The sequence below is a fragment of the Rhinatrema bivittatum genome, chromosome 2 (assembly GCF_901001135.1).
Source record: "Rhinatrema bivittatum chromosome 2, aRhiBiv1.1, whole genome shotgun sequence".
NCBI classification, from domain to species: Eukaryota; Metazoa; Chordata; class Amphibia; order Gymnophiona; family Rhinatrematidae; genus Rhinatrema; species Rhinatrema bivittatum.
In genome coordinates this window covers 223,139,674-223,158,656 of record NC_042616.1, presented here as the reverse complement: position 1 = coordinate 223,158,656, position 18,983 = coordinate 223,139,674, and the positions used below count along the sequence as shown (strand labels likewise).

At 41.6% G+C, this 18,983-nt stretch overlaps 1 protein-coding gene across 2 annotated transcripts in view; it reads right to left on the bottom strand.

Annotated features, from left to right (window-relative positions):
* Window positions 1-784: 784 nt before the first annotated feature.
* The window catches only part of BTD (biotinidase), an 85,057-nt gene continuing 66,858 nt past the window's right edge, over window positions 785-18,983 (bottom strand). For both annotated transcript variants that reach the window (XM_029589213.1, XM_029589214.1), the window contains one exon: window positions 785-5,923. In XM_029589213.1, the coding sequence (XP_029445073.1) occupies window positions 4,742-5,923 (1,182 nt within the window). In that variant the 3' untranslated portion in view covers window positions 785-4,741. The remainder of the gene's footprint in view (window positions 5,924-18,983) is intronic.

Here is an 18,983-nt window from a genome sequence, read left to right as displayed (position 1 = left end):
GAGAAATGAACTGATTTTTGCAGAAAATTAATTTAATTTAGTAAGAAAGTTTAAATTCATTTGCACTGAAGTGTGATCTGTAACTTCTCAAAGTGACAGCAGAGAATGCATACCTCTCTTAATGGCTAGCATTCAGTTTCTAGAAAATGCAGAGGAAAGAATTAAACAGTACATTTAGAGTTTTTGCATGAGATTGATTCATGTATACAGAGCATTTTGGGAAGGAAATCACAATAGCTGACAAAGAAAGAGTTAAACTGTTAACCAGCATGAATCCAGTTGGCGAGATTGTGAGATTGTAAAAGCATTCAGGAATGAATGCCTTGTTTTGTGAAGAAAGGGAAAACTGGCAGAGCAGGTTTGATAAAGAATTCACAGGTGTTAAAGCTGATGGGTCCTGCCAGGCTTCCCCCCTTCACTGATTAAGGGGGAAAGAAGACAGGAGTCTCTCTCCTGTACCACCCAGTAAAAATATTAGAGGGTGTTGAGCTATGCAAAAGTTTAGCTAAGCAGACCACGATCATGAAAAGGGGTTTCTAGCCTGCCATAAATCATCTAGCTAAACTGCAGGCATTAATTCTGAGGGAGACAAGATTGCCCTTATCCCTTTGAGCATTAGTGAAGCAGCCCAGATGCAAACTGCAGGTTTATTTCAATTAAGCCTGATACATCACTTTGAATGCATATACAGCATTGCTCTTTGCTTCAACGGCAGGAGGAAATGTGAAAAACAGGATTTACATTCAGACAACATCCAACAAGGCATTGATCTGTGCAGTCTGGGTAAACAAGCATCGGGGTAACTTGCTTGATGCAGTGGTTACTACCCTTAACCATAAAGCCTTATGCTCACCTTTGATGCAACTCCAACATTACTCTCTGCATCAATGATAGGGGATGGCAGGACATTTGAATCAAATAGTTACCAACAAGGGCCCTGAACTTGGTGGTTGATGAAACAGATAAATATGGGAAAATAAGTGTGGGAGCTTGCTGGGCAGACTGGATGGGCCGATTGGACGTTTTCTGCCGTCATTTCTATGTTTCTATGTTTAATAGTATTTATTTCCCATGCCCTCCAAAGATCAGGGCAGGTTGCAAATAAAACATGCATAACATGGTTTAAAATATAAGAATCATACAAAATAAATAGACAACATATATATGAACTAATATAAAATAAAATATTATAAATAAAATACGTCTGAAGAGAATTTAAGAAAGTAAATTAATATAAAATGGGGGATCATAAAAGAGACAGAAAATAATCAAGACATACATACATTTGGGAAGGTGAACACAAAGGAATAGATGCCTGGATCTTTTTTCAATGCTTTATTGGTGCAGAGACGTGTCAAATAAAAATCGCCCGACTCAGGCCGAGTTTCGCAGCTTTACAGCCGCTGCCTCAGGGGCTCAACTATTCCAATCAATGATGTATCTCCTCCCATCAATTGTACTAGTATGCCAGCAGTGCAAGAACAACTTATGCATGAAGGTTCAAAACGCATTCCAGCATAAAAAACTGCAGTCTCCGCTTACATCTAGTCCATTTGGGAAGGCCTGTAGGAAAAGATAGTGTTTTAGAGATTTTTTTAAAGCTTTTTTGTCTTCGGTTAGTCTTATGTCAGGAGGTAGTGTATTCCAAAGGATGGGACCTGCTATTGAGAATGCTCGTTCTCTGTTGTGGTTAGTCTTGTTGTTCTAGGTGATGGAATTTGTAATAGAAGTTTGGTTTTGATCTACCGTAAGGTTTTTGCAAGGGATGTATTCGTGCAGTGTGGCAGAAAGAAGCACTAGCCAGCCTAAGTGTGTCCATTCTTAAGAACATTTTGGCGCCTGTGACAATAAAATCCTCTCCTTTAGGCCATGCAAGCGATGTCAGGCAAAGAGGATGAGTGCCAGAGAGCTTAGTCATAAACTGAGGCAGACCCTCCTCCACCCAGGGGTGGAGTATAATAGCACAGCATTCAGGGATGCTGTCAATGAATCTCTTCCCACTAATTATAGGACTCAGCTCTGTGCCTGCAAGCAGACACCCATGGGTTTCCTAAAGGGAAAGCTGAAAAGCTCTGTGAAATTTTTAACAAATGTAAACTCACCACTAGGACATGAATGACAGATAATAGAAAAATTTCCTGAAACATCAACCTAATGACATAAGTATTCAATGATGATTGACATGTCATCTATTAAATGATGGAATACCACTCAATCTCCAAATTTAAGCCATGAGGATCACTGAATTCAGATAAAAAATCCAAACTTGTTCACTTAGATTGAGTTTTTTAATGCAATCCTCTCCTCTAGGTGATGCACGAATCTGTTCAATGACACCCAAATTTAACACTTAAAAATATAAAAATTCCAGCATTTTACACAGTTCCTAAAATACACAAATGATTGGTCAACCCACCTGGTTGACCCATTGTTTCATCTATTGGGTCCATTCTTGAACCATTGTCCTCATTTGTTATTTTTTTTGCAGGAGGAGGTAACCCCCCCCCCCCAATCGTATGTGAGGGATACCATTCAGATGTTAACCATTTTGCAGTATGTTTTATAGATGAAACTGATTTTTTGTTGGTTATATTAGACATCCAGTCGTTATACACTAATAAACCACAACAGTCTGCATTACACAACATTGAAAATGCCCTTTCAAAGAGATCTAGACCACAACGCATTCCTTCGGGTTTCATCTATAATTCAGCAAAAATTGCCCTCAATTGGAACTATTTTTGTTTTGCTAATGATTTGTATCTTGAACATCAGGGTATTGCCATGGGGGCGACCATGGCCCCTAGTGTGGCCAATTTATATGTTGGGTAACCAATTGAAGTAAGTACAACGAGAGTGCTGCACCTCTGAATATATCCAAAATGTATTAATTCATAAATCAGAGGAAATTAATATAATATTATACAAAAATATGTACATAGATTCACAATATCTTGTTAAAATTAACTTTTTATTAATCACATACAGTATCAACTCTAATAAGTATTGAATATTATTCTACATCATATTTGGTGTACCATAGACCATAATATTCATAAAATATATCACAATGCCATTCCCAAACATTCATCCCTCGTACTCATTCACTCCATATATCCTTACCCACACATATACCAACACACATATTGATAAATAATCCCCATTTAAAACATCCAATTATCAAACACACAATTCAAAACCCCCTATATACTGATTCTCAAGTATAACAAATTTACTATAGTATATATTCAACATATAAAATATACTCCCAACTATTCAAAATGAATAGACAAACTCCCCAGTCCGTTCTAAATATGATCCTGAGGTCCCTCATTTCACCCGTGAGGGCTTCTTCAGGGGATATAATTCAGGAAACAAAGGCTTCATCAGATGATCTCACACAATCTCAATATAACTTCCACATTCTCCCGCCAAAGATCACTTCTATCAGTAATTCAGCTATTCAGGATCTTCCCACACGTAATAAGGAGATAGCCAGATTTCACATAGACTACTCTTCAATAGATATCACATGAAGTCTTTAATGAATCGCCACTCATAAGGGTTTTAATCATAACTATCTTTCACATGGATAGGTTTCCACACTAGGAATCAAAATCCCTATGGTGCACCTGAACGTTTCAAATCACTCCATATGAATTTCATAACCCGCCGCATATCGACATGGCTTCAACCGATGCTCCTATTCAGGGAAAATATTTCCTCTTTCAAAATTGATGCAAAGACCATGGGTAAAAAGTACCCAAGGACTCTGCAATTATGCAGGTAGTAGGAAAATTGCTCCTAGAATGATCAATTCTAACGGAGCCTAATAGGGAAATGAGGATTTAAGTTAGTTGTTAATTGCTGTTTTAAGTAAAACTGCCCCATGTTGACTAGTAATTGAAATACAAGGTCATGGCCAGCCCAGAGACAGGAAAGCAGAAACTGTGCAATAGTGTGGAAAAGAATGAGTCTGCAAAATGAATGTGAGATAAAGAAGTGTCCAAAGTGCCTGAGAACCAACAAGAACAATGAACTTCTGAATAAGCATGATATGTAACATTTGAGGGGCATATGAAGGAAAATTACCAGCAAATGTAGAGATGAGAAAAGGGGAGGGACGTATAAGCCTTGTTCCAGTGCTTAAAAGACAAATTTACGATGACGAGTAGATTGGCATGGCTGGGTGAACAGTTAAATTCTGTGATACTTAGCTCCTCTACTCCCATAAGGAAACACAACCTCTTGACTTTCCTTATAGTTTCCGCTATCTTAACTTTGTATGCATGCATGAAATAAACAAATCCTGCCAGCTCTTATAGATCTCTAAGTTACTTAATAAATGTTATGTTTTGAAACAAAGTCTGTTTCATTACTGGCTATCTCTGGGGAGGAAACCAGGTGGGGTAAGATTCTAGGTTTCTAACAGAAATAAGCTTTGAGTTTAAGAAGGTTTGCTTTATGTTAATTTTTATTTTTGGTGCAATTTCTGACAAATTATGTGGGTGATATGATTTGTTGATAGTTCTATACCATGAAGTTATTTGTCCACATTCTTCTCTTCCGTTCTACTGATTTATGGTGATTTAAGTCCTTTTATATTTTTTTGTCAGACTTTATCCTAGCTTTTGGTAATAATGATTCACCTTCCAAAAATGAAGTCTTTCAGAGGGTGTGCAAGGCCTGCAGCTATCACGTAATGTATCTATGTGGCCTCTCACAAATTTCCAGAGCCATATTAGTCCTTCTCATACCATCTTCCATATAAAGCAGCTGTCACCAAGCCAGAGGACATTTCACTTTTTCTCATGTAGTAGTAGCTGTTCTCCCACCCCCACTGATCTGGCAAATGTAGGGAAACATTAGAAGTCAATAGTAAAGGAAATACATATGTGGTACTGAAATTACCCCAGAGATAAAAGTCGATAACATTACTGGCATGTGTAACCTCCTGCCCACATGTCTCAAAGCTGAGACCACCACACTTTACTAAGGCACAAACCTGAACATAGTATGTGCCATGCACTGTATGAAGGCCATTGAAGACACCAAGAGCATGCAGTTCACTGGATAAGGCAACCCTCTGGTAACTCAAATAGCAGCAAAGGGAACCAGCACATAATTGGAGGTGCCCTTTGTTTCCAGTCACTAGAACAAAAGTGTAATTGTCATACATCATCTCTGCATAAAATGGTGGTGACAATTTCTGATTTCCAGTTATTGATCCTCTACCATCGTTCACTTGCTCTTCCTTTTCACAGACTTCATTATTTAAAGGCAGGTTTACCATGGCAGAATGTGTTTGATTTCTGCTGCGTATGGATCTCAGGCCATTTGTCAAGTACGTTTCTTGTGATGGATTCACAGGGATCCTGGCCACTATGAGTTTACCTTCTTCACGTTCCATATCATGATAATAGAAGGACTTTGAAGGTGTAAATATGCCACTCCCTGTCATTCCTAGGGCTGTGTGGTGGATATTAGCCGCCAAAAAGTTGATGTTAAAACCACTGGCAAAGCCTCGTTGAAACTGTATGGCAGAGAGGAGTGGAAGCTGGTTCATCCAAGCAGTTGGGAACACAACATGATTCACATCAAACTTCCTAATGAGGCTCACTGCAGGCTCATGGAAGAGAATATCAAAGCAAGTGAACATTCCAAACTTGTTGGCAAAAGGTGTATCAAAGACCACGTAATCAACCTCTGAAGGCATGTCAAAAGCATATTCAAAGTAAAGGTTTTGTTTACGGTATCTTGCCATCAGAGTGCCGCTAGGGCTAAAGACAACATTTGTATTAAACTGATATCTTCCATCTGGTGGACAATGAGGATCACTGAATTCACAAGGCTGCTTAGTTCCTAGATTAGCCACCAAAAACATCCTGCCACCTCTTGCCATGCAGCTCAGTCGCTGAAGAACCTGAAACACATCAAAGAGAAAACATGTCAAAATGTAAGTCATGATTTCTTTAAATATAATTTTATAGACCATCATAATTTTGAATATATATATTGAATGTTACATAGAAACATAGAAATGATGGCAGAAAAGGACCAAATGGATCAACCCAGTCTGCCCAACAAACTTATGTCAGTATTTGCTGCACTGTGCAGGTTACCTCCATGCTTATCAGTTTCCCAGACTGTAAAAGTCAGGACCCTCGGATGCTATCCAAATCCAAATGTTATACCATTTAAAATCACAAAAATGTACCAACTACATTAGAATTTCTGAAGAGTGTGGTATATAGGCATTATTGATTTAAAATAATTTATTAGGTTGACTCATACTCAAAGAAATTTGGAATTATGCTTTTCTCTTTTATAAAAATAGTATGAAGGTATCAGAATGCCAAGACCATGAAATGCAATGAGATATAAGAGAAAGCGGAGATGGATACAGAGTTTCTGTTTATGAATAACTCCGTAAGCCTGCAAACCACACCTCTCAGTCCAAACATGTTATAAAAACAGACATGGAAGGGGTTAATTTTCCAAAGATTTCCGCATGTAAAAGTGGAAGTTAATGCACAAATTGTAAAAGCCCTGTGTGCGTAAAAATCGGGGGTTACGTGCATGGCCACATGTTGTGCGCATTTTCGAGAGGGCCCAGTCAAGCACTTAAACCCCGATACGTGCTGAAGTGCTGGGCCAACTAAAAGGGGCTGGGGTGGAGGCCAGCCGGGACAGCGGCCATTAGGCCCTATTCCGGGGAAGCATGCACCAGAAGCCAGCCGGGGCGCAGAAGATACTTCTGCTCCGGAGTAGCAGTAAGTATGAAAACAAAAAAATAGGGGATAGTTAGGTTTAGTTTAGGGGTCGGGGAGGAGAGGGGAAAAGGGAGGAAGAGTAGGTAGGATTATAGGAAAGTTCCCTCCCAGCCCACTCATTATTTGGAATGGATTGGGAAGGAACTGGGCAAAGGCTCAATCGCGTCGCCGTGCGTACGTTAGCCTCCCCCCCTCTCCACGCGCGCACGAGTTGCGGGTCACCCACACATGCGCGGATGTTAAAATCTGGCGTGCACGTGCGTGAGGATATCGTATTTTATAACATACATTTGCGCTCACCGGAAACTTGCATACACACGGATGCATAAGCGTTGGTTTGAAAATCTACTTTTAAGTGTGTATGTAGCATGTACACATGAAAGTATATTTTGCAGAAACAGGAAGTGTGCGCATACTAGCAGTGTCATACATAAATGTTAGAGGAACAAAAGGGGCAGTTTGGAATTTGCACACGAGTTAGTATTTTATAAGAAGTATAAGCTCATACACTCCTAAACTTGTATGCATGCTTTTTCACCTGCTGACTACAGAGCTGAAAACACACTTGTCTTATATATGCAGACTTCGGGTAGGAGGTCTGGGTTAAGTGGAAGGAGGTTAGGGTGAAGTGCTGGAGGGTCTAGGTGAACTGGTGGAGGTGTTGGTGAGCTGGGGTTTAAAAGTACCCGCACAAGTATTTTCTCAAGCAGAGTACACACTTACTTCATAAAATTCCTGCCTCCGCATGTAAACTGTGATAATTATGGGCACATGTTAATTTATTGCCTGCAAAATATCTATGCACGCACTTTTGTAAAATATCCATAGAAAATGTTCGGCTCCCTGCATTAAAAACTGTATACGTATATACAAAACACATGCATGCACATCAGCACAAAGATACATTTTTTTTTTAAGTACGTTTTTTGGCTCTTGCCACACAGGTTATAAAATAGAGGCAGAACTTTGTGCATACTCTCTTAAGCATGTATGTGCTGATGTTCACAAACTGTTGGAAAATGACCCCCAAAAAGAGAAATCGGCTTAAAACATTCTATATTTCAGGTTAGATTACACGGTAATAAAAGTTGTGCATTTAATCAAGATAACACCAATGTGAATAACTGATGATGACAGCAGTTGTTATTGCTTTTTATATCTACAATGGAAGATGATTAAATTAATCATTATTAAATATTATTAAATAAATGTATAAATTCACACAAAGAAGCAGCTCAGACGTTACTCTGATTAGTCCTTTGTTTACACAAAAGAAAAACCATTAAAGCTAAACACAAATAAGATGAAGAAGCAAGCAAGAATTGGCCCAGGTCATCTCTGCCAGACAGCTATCTGTGGGAATAAAATTACAGACACAATAGTTCCATACAAATGCAGGAGATGTAATATTGATCGTTTCTGAGATTATGGCGGCATTTCTAATGAAAAAAAAAAAAAAGCCCAACAGCTTGATTCCACAGGCTTCTAGAAATGAGAATATTTTTCATCTTAATTCAGAGAGCTCTGCCTGATGTGGTAGAAGTCTGGTCACAAAAGGAGGAAGTTTTCTCACTGTGCCTCTTCATTTTTGCTCCCAGATGTTGATGTCCTCAGCTAGACTTTATGGTGCTATGCCTTAGTTTCCTAATGGAAGGCATGGGTCCTAAATGGTATCTAGACATGATTCGTGTACTTCTTTACTTTAAAGGACGGCAAACTGAAAAATAGATGATGCAATATTGCAAGCTGAAGCACATGATTGACATCATCGGGTGGAACCTGGCATGGAAATCTTTTGTTAAAGACTCTAGAACTTTAACTGAGCCTCACTGGGCCTGCTCACCATGCATATCAAACATCCATGCGGGGTCCCCTTCAGTCTCTTCTTTTCCGTGGAGCCTATCATTTCGCAGTCAGGTGAGAGGCTCACTTTACTTTTGGGCCTTCTGGCCTGTTGTTGGTAAAACTTCATTTTAGCTATCATTTTTCTTTGCTGCCTTGCATGGTCAACAAGTCTATTGCCACTGAGCACACATGGACCTCTGTGCATGTCAGCAGAGCAAACAGCAGGCTGAGACAGACTGCTGGAGAAAATGGATGTGATGGTGGCTTGAGGCTTCCTCTACACCATAACAGCCACTACCCTTGCTCTCCTTTGCCCAGTCTGTGTCAACGAGGTCCTCTCTACAACCTCTCATCTTGATCTGCCTCTACTCCCTCTCTGATACTGCCAAAACCCATGCCCTCCCTGATACTTTCCCTTCCTAGTGCAGATGCTATAAGACCCACTTCATCCTTCCCCCAGTGCTGACAATGCCCACACCTGCTAGCCGATGCTAACCACACTCCCTCCCCTCCCATAAAATGCTTCCCATCTGTCCTCTTCCTCCCTCATCTGTCCCTTCCTGTCCAAATCCTTTCTCTGAGAAGCTACTGATATACATACAGTGCTGATAGCTTCAGCTCATGCCCCACGCCAACCCTCTCTGATGCCTTTCTGACCTGTTTCTCCTTCTTACCCTTTCATAAAAACATAAAAAAATACCAGGGTGGGTCAGGCCAACATCCATCAAGCCCTATATCTTGTCTCTGACAGTAGCCAGTTCAGATCAAAGGTACTGGGAAGATTCCAAAAGGTAGATCTGTTTCTTGTTATTCACTGTAAAGGAGTGGCCCTACCCTTCTCCCTTTAACCTGGTCCACCTTGGCAGGATAAGAGACAGACTCCAGCTGTGAACAGGAGGCCCCCGAGTCTCCAGGAGAAGGCAGCTCCTGAACCCTCTCTTTCACAAAGTAAAGCTGTGAGTATTCTGCTGGAGGTAAGCACTCTACTATTATGTATGCTAATTGATGTAAATAAAGCTAGAATCTTTAAGATGAAAGGCTGGAGTACTGTGATGATTCTGTCTCCAGCCTGGAAGTTACTCGGCTATCCCATACTCACTCTCAGCGATAGCAATAATTTTCCTTAGTCTCTGTTTTGTCTATCTGGTTTGTCTGTTTGCGGATGACACTAAGATCTGCAACAGAGTGGACATGCCGGAAGGAGTGGAGAGAATGAGATGGGATTTAAAGAAGCTGGAAGAGTGGTCGAAGATATGGCAGGTGAGATTCAATGCCAAGAAATGCAGAGTCATACATATGGTGTGTAGAAATCCAGAAGAACTGTATTCGATGGGGAGAGAAGGGCTGATGTGCACGGAGCAGGAGAGAGACCTTAGGGTGATAGTGTCTAACGATCTGAAGTCGGCGAAACAATGTGACAAGGTGATAGCTGAAGCTAGAAGAATGCTGGGCTGCATAGAGAGAGGAATATTGAGTAAGAAAAGGGAAGTGATGATCCCCTTCTACAGGTCCTTGGTGAGGCCTCACCTGGAGTACTGTGCTCAGTTCTGGAGACCGTATCTCTGAAGGGGCAGAGACAGGATGGAGGTGGTCCAGAGAAGGGCGACCAAAAAGGTGGATGGGTCTTAATCGAATAACTTATGAGGAGAGATTGAAGAATCTAAATATGTACACCCTGGAGGAAAGGAGGAGCAGAGGTGATATGATACAGACTTTCAGATACTTGAAAGGTTTTATTGATACAAAGATAACGACAAACCTTTTCCGTTGGAAAAAAATCAGCAGAACCAGGGGTCACAATTTAAAACTCCAGGGAGGAAGACTCAGAACTAATGTCAGGAAGTATTTCTTCACGGAGAGGGTGGTGGATGCCTGGAATAACCTTCCAGAGGAAGTGGTGAAGACCAAAACTGTAAAGGACTTCAAAGGGGCGTGGGATAAACTCTGTGGATCCATAAAGTCTAGAGGATGTGAATGAAGAGTGGTTGGCTCACGGGAACAATGGCTACTACCTGGTGATAATATCCTTATTCAATAAACATACACACAGTTAATGCGACTCCAACATTGCTCTAAGCTTCAGCGGCAATGAGGAAATGTGGAAAAAAGGATTTGCATTCACAAAAAAGCAGGGAGTAGCTTGCCTGTTACGGCGGTTGCTACCCCAATCCAAATAAGCTGATACTTCACTTTCAATGCATATCCAGCATAGCTCTCTGCTTCAACGGCAGGGGAGAAAGTCTGACACTTCACGCATATCCAGCATAACTCTCTGCTTCAACGGCAGGGGAGCAAGACTGATACTTCACTTTAAATGCAAAGCCAGCATAGCTCTCTGCTTCAATGGCAGGGGAGGAAGTTTGACACTTCACGCATATCCAGCATAGCTCTGCTTCAATGGCAGGGGAGCAAGACTGATACTTCACTTTCAATGCAATGCCAGCATGGCTCTCTGCTTCAACGGCAGGGGGGAATGAATAAAGGTGGATCTATATTCAGGCAACAATCAACAAGGACTGAATTACATAGTCTGGATAAACAGATAAGCATGGGTGTAGCTTGCTTATTGCGGTGGTTAATACCCCTAACTAATTAAGCTATTTCTCTTAGATGCAGTTCCAACACTGCTCTCTACATTAATGGCGGGGGTGGAAGGGAAATAGAATAAAAAAAGTTACTAAGAGCCAAGAGAAACATAAGTATGTGAGAGAAAAGAAAAAGTGTGAAAGCTTGCTGGGCAGACTGGATGGGCCGTTTGGTCTTCTTCTGCCGTCATTTCTATGTTTCTATATCTGGTTAATAATGTTTTATGGACTTTTTCTCCAGGAACTTGACCAAATCTTTTTTAAACCCCTCTATTCTAGTTACCTTGAACACATCCTCTGGCAACAGATTCCCTAGCTTAATTGTACACTAATAGCTAGATTTTCAAACACTGGTGCACATAAAAACAAGTAGATATGTGCATGTCTGGGTCGTGTGCGCGCTGTGGGGATTTTTAAAGGGCCACGGCCACGCGTGTATCTCCTTGAATGTGCCGAAGACCAGCTGGAAGCAAAAGGAGCAGGGAAGCGCCCGGAACTTACTGCAGCTCAGCAGAGTGAGTAAGTTTTAAAACAAACAAAAAAATAGGTTAGTTAAGAGGACAGGGAGCTGGGCAAAAGCCCGATTGCGTTGCCGTGCGTGCTTTAAAAATTCCACCCCCCTCTTACGCGCACGAGTGGGCATCCATGCAGGTACAAAATCAGGCGTGCATGTGCTTGGGGGCATTGGATTTTATAACACACACACGGAGAGGTGCACGTTATAAAATCAGCATGAGCATGTGCATCTTTTAAAATCTAGCTTTCAGTGAAAAAATACTTTTTCTGCTTTGTTTCAAATTTGATGGTTGTTAGTTTTATGGAGTGTCCCCTTGTTTTAGTGTTATTTGAAAGGGCAATTGTCCTTTATTTGTTCCACTCATGATTTTATAAACGTCTATAATGTCCTCTTCTCTCAGTCATCTCTTTTTCAATCTAAAGAGCCCTAGCCTGCATAGCCTGTTATCATAGGAAGCAGTTCCATCCCCGTTATCATTTTGGTTGCCCTTCTCTGCACCTTTTCTAATTCTGACATGTCTTTTTTGAAATGAGGTGATCAGAACTGCATACTATACACTAGAGGCCAGATTTTAGTACCTACGTGCGGGCGTAGATTTGTGCGCGCAACCCGAGTGAGGTGAACAAATTTGCTGCTGATATAATAATTATACAAAGTTGTTAAATCACAAGAGGATTGTGATAAATAGCAAGAGGACCTTGCAAGACTGGGCATCCAAATGGCAGATGATACCCAATTATAGTCATACAACGCAAGTTTCCACATTAGAAGTCATCACCCAGGAAAAGGATCTAGGCATCACTGTGGATAATATGTTGAAATCCTCTGCTCAGGTTGTAGCAATGGCCAAGAAAGCAAATAGAATGCTAGGAATTATAAGGAAAAGAATGAATAATAAAACAGAGAATATCTGTATTGCTCCATGGTAAGACTGCAGCTTGAGTACTGTGTGCAATTCTGGTCACCACATCTCAGAAAAGATATAGTGGAATTAGAAAATGTACAGAGAACAGTGACCAAAATGATAAAGGGAATAGAATGATTCCCCTGTGAGTAAAGGCTAAAGAGTTTAGAGCTCTACAGCTTGGGGAAGAGACAGCTGAAGAGAGATATTATAGAAGTCTATAAAATAATGAGTGGAGCGAAACAGATAAACACTTTCAAAAAGTACAAAGATGAGAGATCACGTGATGCGGTGGGCTCGATAGGCTGCGTGTGTATCGAGCTCCGTGCCCCATCCACCTCGTACACCTTGGCAAAGTGAAATTGCAGTCTCCTGCGGCCACAAATTGGCTCCCTGGTGGTCAGCAGCATAGCTCTGAAATTTTTGACCGGTCGGAAGGAAATAATACGGACATTTATGGCTTCTAGACTTATTCGCAAGGAGCGGGAGAAACCGAAGGGAACTGAACCCAAGATGGCCACCACGCCTGCTTCTCCCCAGCCATCTTCAGAGGACTCTCTGGAAGAGAAGATTTCCCAGGCAATTGTCAGCGCCTTAGATACGAGACTACACCAAATATCCGAACAGATAGCGGAGGTCCAATTCGCCCTGGGCGACATGGATAACAGAATCGAGCAGGCCGAAGGCCGCATAGCGCTTTTAGAAGACGACGTGGGCGTGCTGGAAAGAATAATGGAGGCCCTCAAGAAAGCGGCCGAAGCCCGTGATGAAAACTTGATGACCTGGAGATTTGTGGGTCTTGCAGAATCACTGGCACGTTGGGAACATGGCTGAAGGCACACATCTCTTCTCTGGCGGGTGCAAAGGGCCTGATCGAGCGTGCACATCACATAGGTAGGAGAGCAGAGGGCCCCGGCTCCCAGCGGCCGTGAGTCATCATAGCTCGCTTCCTGAACTATGGGGTCAAGATGCAAATCCTGCAATTTTATCGGAAGAATCGGGGCATTCAATTCAAAAACAAATAAGTTTTGATTTTTCAGGATTTTTCATCACGTGTTTCCCTCTTGTGTAAGGAGTTTTCTCCAGTGTGCACAGACTTGGTGTCTAGGGGTATTCGTTTTGCTCTTATGTACCTGGCCAAACTTCGAATTACTCACCAAGGCGCAACTCATGTCTTTGAACATCCCGTGGGAGCAAAAGAATTCTTGGCTGGACTACCTCGAGAGAATACAAAATCACCTACTTGAAGAGCCTCAGGCGTGAATTGACCGGTTTGTCTTTCCTATATAGTTATTATGGCTCACACAGTGGAGGCTGTTTGAATAGAGAATGAAGATAATTTCTTCTGTACATGCGAATGCTATAATTTTTACTTTGCGTTTCTTTGTTCTAATAATTTTGTGAGACTGTCTCTGATGTGAAAAGGCAGATGGCGAACTTGACTTTTCTCACAATCTCTGTTTTACGGGTTCAGACTACTTTGCTTGGGATCGCATTGTTTTTGTTTAATAAGTAGTGGTGCCTAGATCTTACATAGAGGAGGGTGGGGGACGAGCTCATCTCCTACCGCAGTGATCCATGTCCCCACTGGAGGGACGGTGTGACAATGGTTTACCTGGGGCGGGGGGGGCACCAATTTCGCTGTACAGGGCGAATGAGGTGGGGGATGGTGCAGGGGGGAAGTAGGGATGAGAGAGTGTGTGCAAGGGTAAAAGTGATCAGAGTAGTTCATGGATATAGTGTTTTCAAAGCGGGCTTGAGTGGGATATTTCTTATTATATCCCCGGTAGTGTTCTGGGAACTGGAGTGGCCAGCAAGGGGCCGATTCACAGTGGCAGGACCGGCGCCATTTCTTTTCGTATTACCTCAATGCCACGACTGTGACATGGAATGTTGTGGGGCTGGGCACTCCAGTGAAGCGGGAAAAAGTGTTGGCCAGACTAAAAAGATTGCAAGCTAAAATTATTTTCTTACAGGAAACCCATTTATTCGAACGTAAGGCGTTGAAATTGAAGAAGCAGGGGATCTCCCAAATTTTTCAGGCAGCAGGTTCCTCCAAGAGCAGGGGCATAGCTATATTATTACATAATTCGGTTCCCTTTCAAGCTTCAAAGTCTGTAATGGATCCAGAGGGTCGATATGTAGCTGTGTCAGGCGCCTTGATGGGGTCAAATGTTATTTTGGCCTCAGTCTATGCACCTAACTCATATGACCATTCTTTTTTGTGAAACTGGTTGTGGAACTAGCGCTTTTAGGGGATTTTCCGATTATCCTGGGTGGGGATTTAAATTTTGTCGTGGATCCAGTCTTGGACAGGCAGCCCCCCCTGCCCCCGGCCTCACCATTCTAGTAGTAGGCGTAAAGGCCCACTTTTTCTATGTCAACATCTGAAACTCCTGGACCTTTGGAGAACTCTCCACCCGGGAGAAACGGAGTTCACTCACATAGCCAAAGCCCACCCAACACGAACAAGAATTGACTACCTGTTGATATCGGAGTCTATTTTTTCTAGATTTACTAGGGCTTCTATACAAAATTTAGTGATTTCTGATCATTGCCCGGTCACGGGGGACTTGGCTTATGGTACTGTTCAATGGAGACTATCAGGTCATTTGTTAAGAGATCCAGAATTCCCCAAATACTTACATACAAAATGGCAAGAGTTTATTACCTTTAATTCTCCCTGTCTACAACAACCGGTTTTACTTTGGGAAACAGCAAAAGCTGTTTTAAGGGGTGATATCATTAGTTATGTTACATATAAAAGGAAAAAACTAGATGCGGATAATATTGCCCTCGAAAAATCCATGACTAATTTGAAATGTACATTGAACCAAAGGGGAAATGAGGAGGCTAAATCTCAATTTAAAGTGGCACAAAAACGGCTTTGAATACTTTATTACATGACAGAGCAGCTCACTCGTTAAGATATCGTCAATTTACACTATTCCACTATGGGAACAAGGCTGGGAAACTTATTGAAAGCGCAAGACTCCTTAAATTTATCCCGAATATCAAGTCTCCAGCTGGACAGATAAAAACGACTTCCCAAGATATCGCACAGGTTTTTGTGGACTATTATCACCAACTTTACTCTGAGGACATAGTGAAGGGGTCAGACATAGAGCAATTTTTGGAAGCTATTCCTTTACCTGCTCTTTCTCAGGCCCAAAAAATCTCACTTAATCAAGACATTCAGGTGGTGGAAGTCGTGGAGGCAATTGCTACACTGTCTGACAATAAAGCCCCAGGGCCAGACGGGTTAACCGCACTATTTTACATGTCCCCTCAGTTCTGAGATTGCTCCACTCATGACATCTCTCTTTGAACGCATCTTGGGGGATGGGGGTCATGCCACCTACCATGCGGGCTGCCACGATAGTTGTGTTACCTAAACCAGGTCGGGACCTTACCTTACCTTCCTCCTATCGACCAATTTTGCTTCTAAATTTGGACATTAAACTGAATGCTAAAATTCTGGCTAACAGGCTAAAAACAATTATGCCTCTGTTAGTGGGTACAGGCCAAGTTGGTTTTGTCAATGGATGTAGGTCCACCGTGAACATTCATAAGGTCTTAACGGCTATGGAGGAGTGCTATATAAATCACCTTCCACAACCCTTATTGGTCTCATGTGACGCGGAAAAAGCGTTCGACCGGGTAGCGTGGCCCTTTCTCAAGACGGTGCTGCATAAGATGGGGGTTTGTGGGAAAGATCTATGACTATATAATTTTATTATATTCCAATCCCACAGCGCGCATTATGGTCAATGGTATCTTATCTACTGAATTTCAGTTGGCCTGGGGTACTCGGCAAGGGTGCCCCCTATCACCCCTATTATTTATTCTCATGGTAGAACCTTTGGTACACAAGCTTTGGCTGGACCCTAATGTGACGGGCGTATCTGTAGGGAATCAGCAGTTCCTGGCTCTGCGTTTGCTGATGTCATTCTGTTGTTGTTGACAGAGGCTAGGAGGTCGCTCCCTACAGCTATTCATATCTTCTGCCAATATTAACAGGTATCAGGTTTTAAACTTAACTTGGATAAAACAGAGGCTTTAGATCTTTTGGGTACACTGCACAACACTTGGCCAGACTTTCCTGTTAGATGGGTGAACGATTCACTTAAATATTTGGGGATCAGGATTCATAGACAACCTACTCAATGGTATAGACTAAACATACCCCCACTTTTGGAGAAAGTCAGACGGCAACTCCATAGTTGGAGGTCTCTTCCACTCTCTCTGCAGGGCCGGATAGCAGTGGTAAAAATGGTCATTGCCCCCAAGCTCATCTACTTTTTCCTAATGGTCCCTTATTTCTGGAAAGCGAAGGATAGGATTTGTTTGCAAAAGGTCCTTAGGGATTTTTTATGGCAAGGAAAGAGGGCTCGGCTCTCCCTGGCCACCTTATGTGCCCCCAAAGCTCAGGGAGGTTATGGGTTCCCAGATTTTCGGGTTTACATCTGGGCAGCTAACTTACGTTTTCTGGGGGACTGGTGTAACCATACCTCTATGTATACTGATGGGGATTTGATTGCTAACTTCTGTGCTCCTGTAGACCCATGTCTCATACTCCATGTTCCGGCCCGAGACTTACTACCCCGGCACATGCAATATACTTTAATACGATCTGTGAGGAAAGTGTGGGCCCTTACTAGAAAGACTCTGCAGTTGCGTGTCTGCTTGTCGATGTATTTCCCATTGAGGGGGGCATCTCTGGCCTCCTTGGAAGTGTTACCCAAACATCATACTCTAAATGTTTCTTCAAATTGGAAATTGAAAGATGTAATTGATTTGCAAACAAATAAGGTGTATACTTTTGCACAGTGTCAAGCATGTTTGGGATTTACACCCTCCCAATTTCTTTTGTAAGGTTATATACGGGATATCTGTAATAGCTTGCTTAAAAAAACCAGTGGTGTGCTTGATAATTGTACTAGCCAAGCCTTATTTACTGTTCTGGAGGCCAATAAGGGTACCCTATCGTACCTATACAAATTTTATATGACTGTGATCCCGCACTCCATATACATCAGCTTGGGGAGTAAATGGTCTAGGGATTGTAGAGAGGAGCTCACTGAGCGCATGCTCGATTCTTGCTACTTGGCCATCCCAAAACTGACGAATAACGTTACTTACAGGGAACTCCAACAACGTATTTTTCACAGAACTATTATTTCCCAGGCAAGGGCTCATCTCATGCGTATTGTTCCCACAGATGCTTGCCTGAAATGTGGTATGGCTGGTGCCACACTTATGCATTGCCTTTGGGAATGTTCTTTCATCCAAGGGTTTTGGGAAGAGATACACCATTGGCTATCTGACCTGTTTGATATGGAAATTTGTTGGACTGTTTCCTTTTGTTTATTACACAATGATGTGGGGGACATGAGCTTGAATCATGACAATGCACTATTGTCGTGCATTGTCCTGTTTAGGCGTGTTTAGTAGCAAAAAAATGTATTATAATTTGCTGGATTGAACAAGTCCCACCCAAAACCGAGATGTGGAATTCCATGCTATTGGAACTCTATCTATCTCTTTATAAACGCCTTTCCGTGAAAAAGAAGAGACTATTCAAAGACATCTGGTATGCCTACTACGGATCTCTTTCAAAAGGAGTGAAATATCTCACCCCTTTGTATGCTTAATCCTCTCCCTGAGTTTTTTGCGAAGAACACGATCTGATGGATTCCCACTGTGGGTGTCTTTTCTTATCCTGGACAGAGAATTAAACTCTTTACCCCTTGTACACTTTACAAAGAGACTTATATTGTGATTTTGCAGTGGGCGGGGGTGGGAAGTGGGAGGGAGGGTGGGGGTGGGATGGAAGCCTTTAAAACAAACATTAAAGAACTGTGCATTACATGTATTTGTATTTGAATGTTGATGTTGTATTCTATTTATTTAAACAATTTTTGTATATCGGCCTTCCTCACTAGATATCAGGTCGGTTAACGGTACAATGACTAAAAATCAATAGTTACAATATAACATAATTACAGTACAATCATAAAATATTCTAAAAATTAAAACTAATATAAGATTAAAACTAATATAAAACAATACACTAATAAAAGCATCCTAAAAATTGACCACTCAATCACATTATTCCTATCTAAAAAATTTCATCCCCTAAATTCAAGTATTCTAGCAGAGATAAATATCTTGTTCTCTAGACTCATGATTAGCTACTGACTTCCATTGTTTCGTTAAATGCCTGTTCAAATTCTACTTCCTTGGTTCCTAATAAAAATATATTAAAAAAAAAAAAGTACAAAGATTAAGGGAAATGCAATGAAATTACCAGATGATACATTTAAGACAAATAGGAGAAAATATTTTTTTATTCAGTC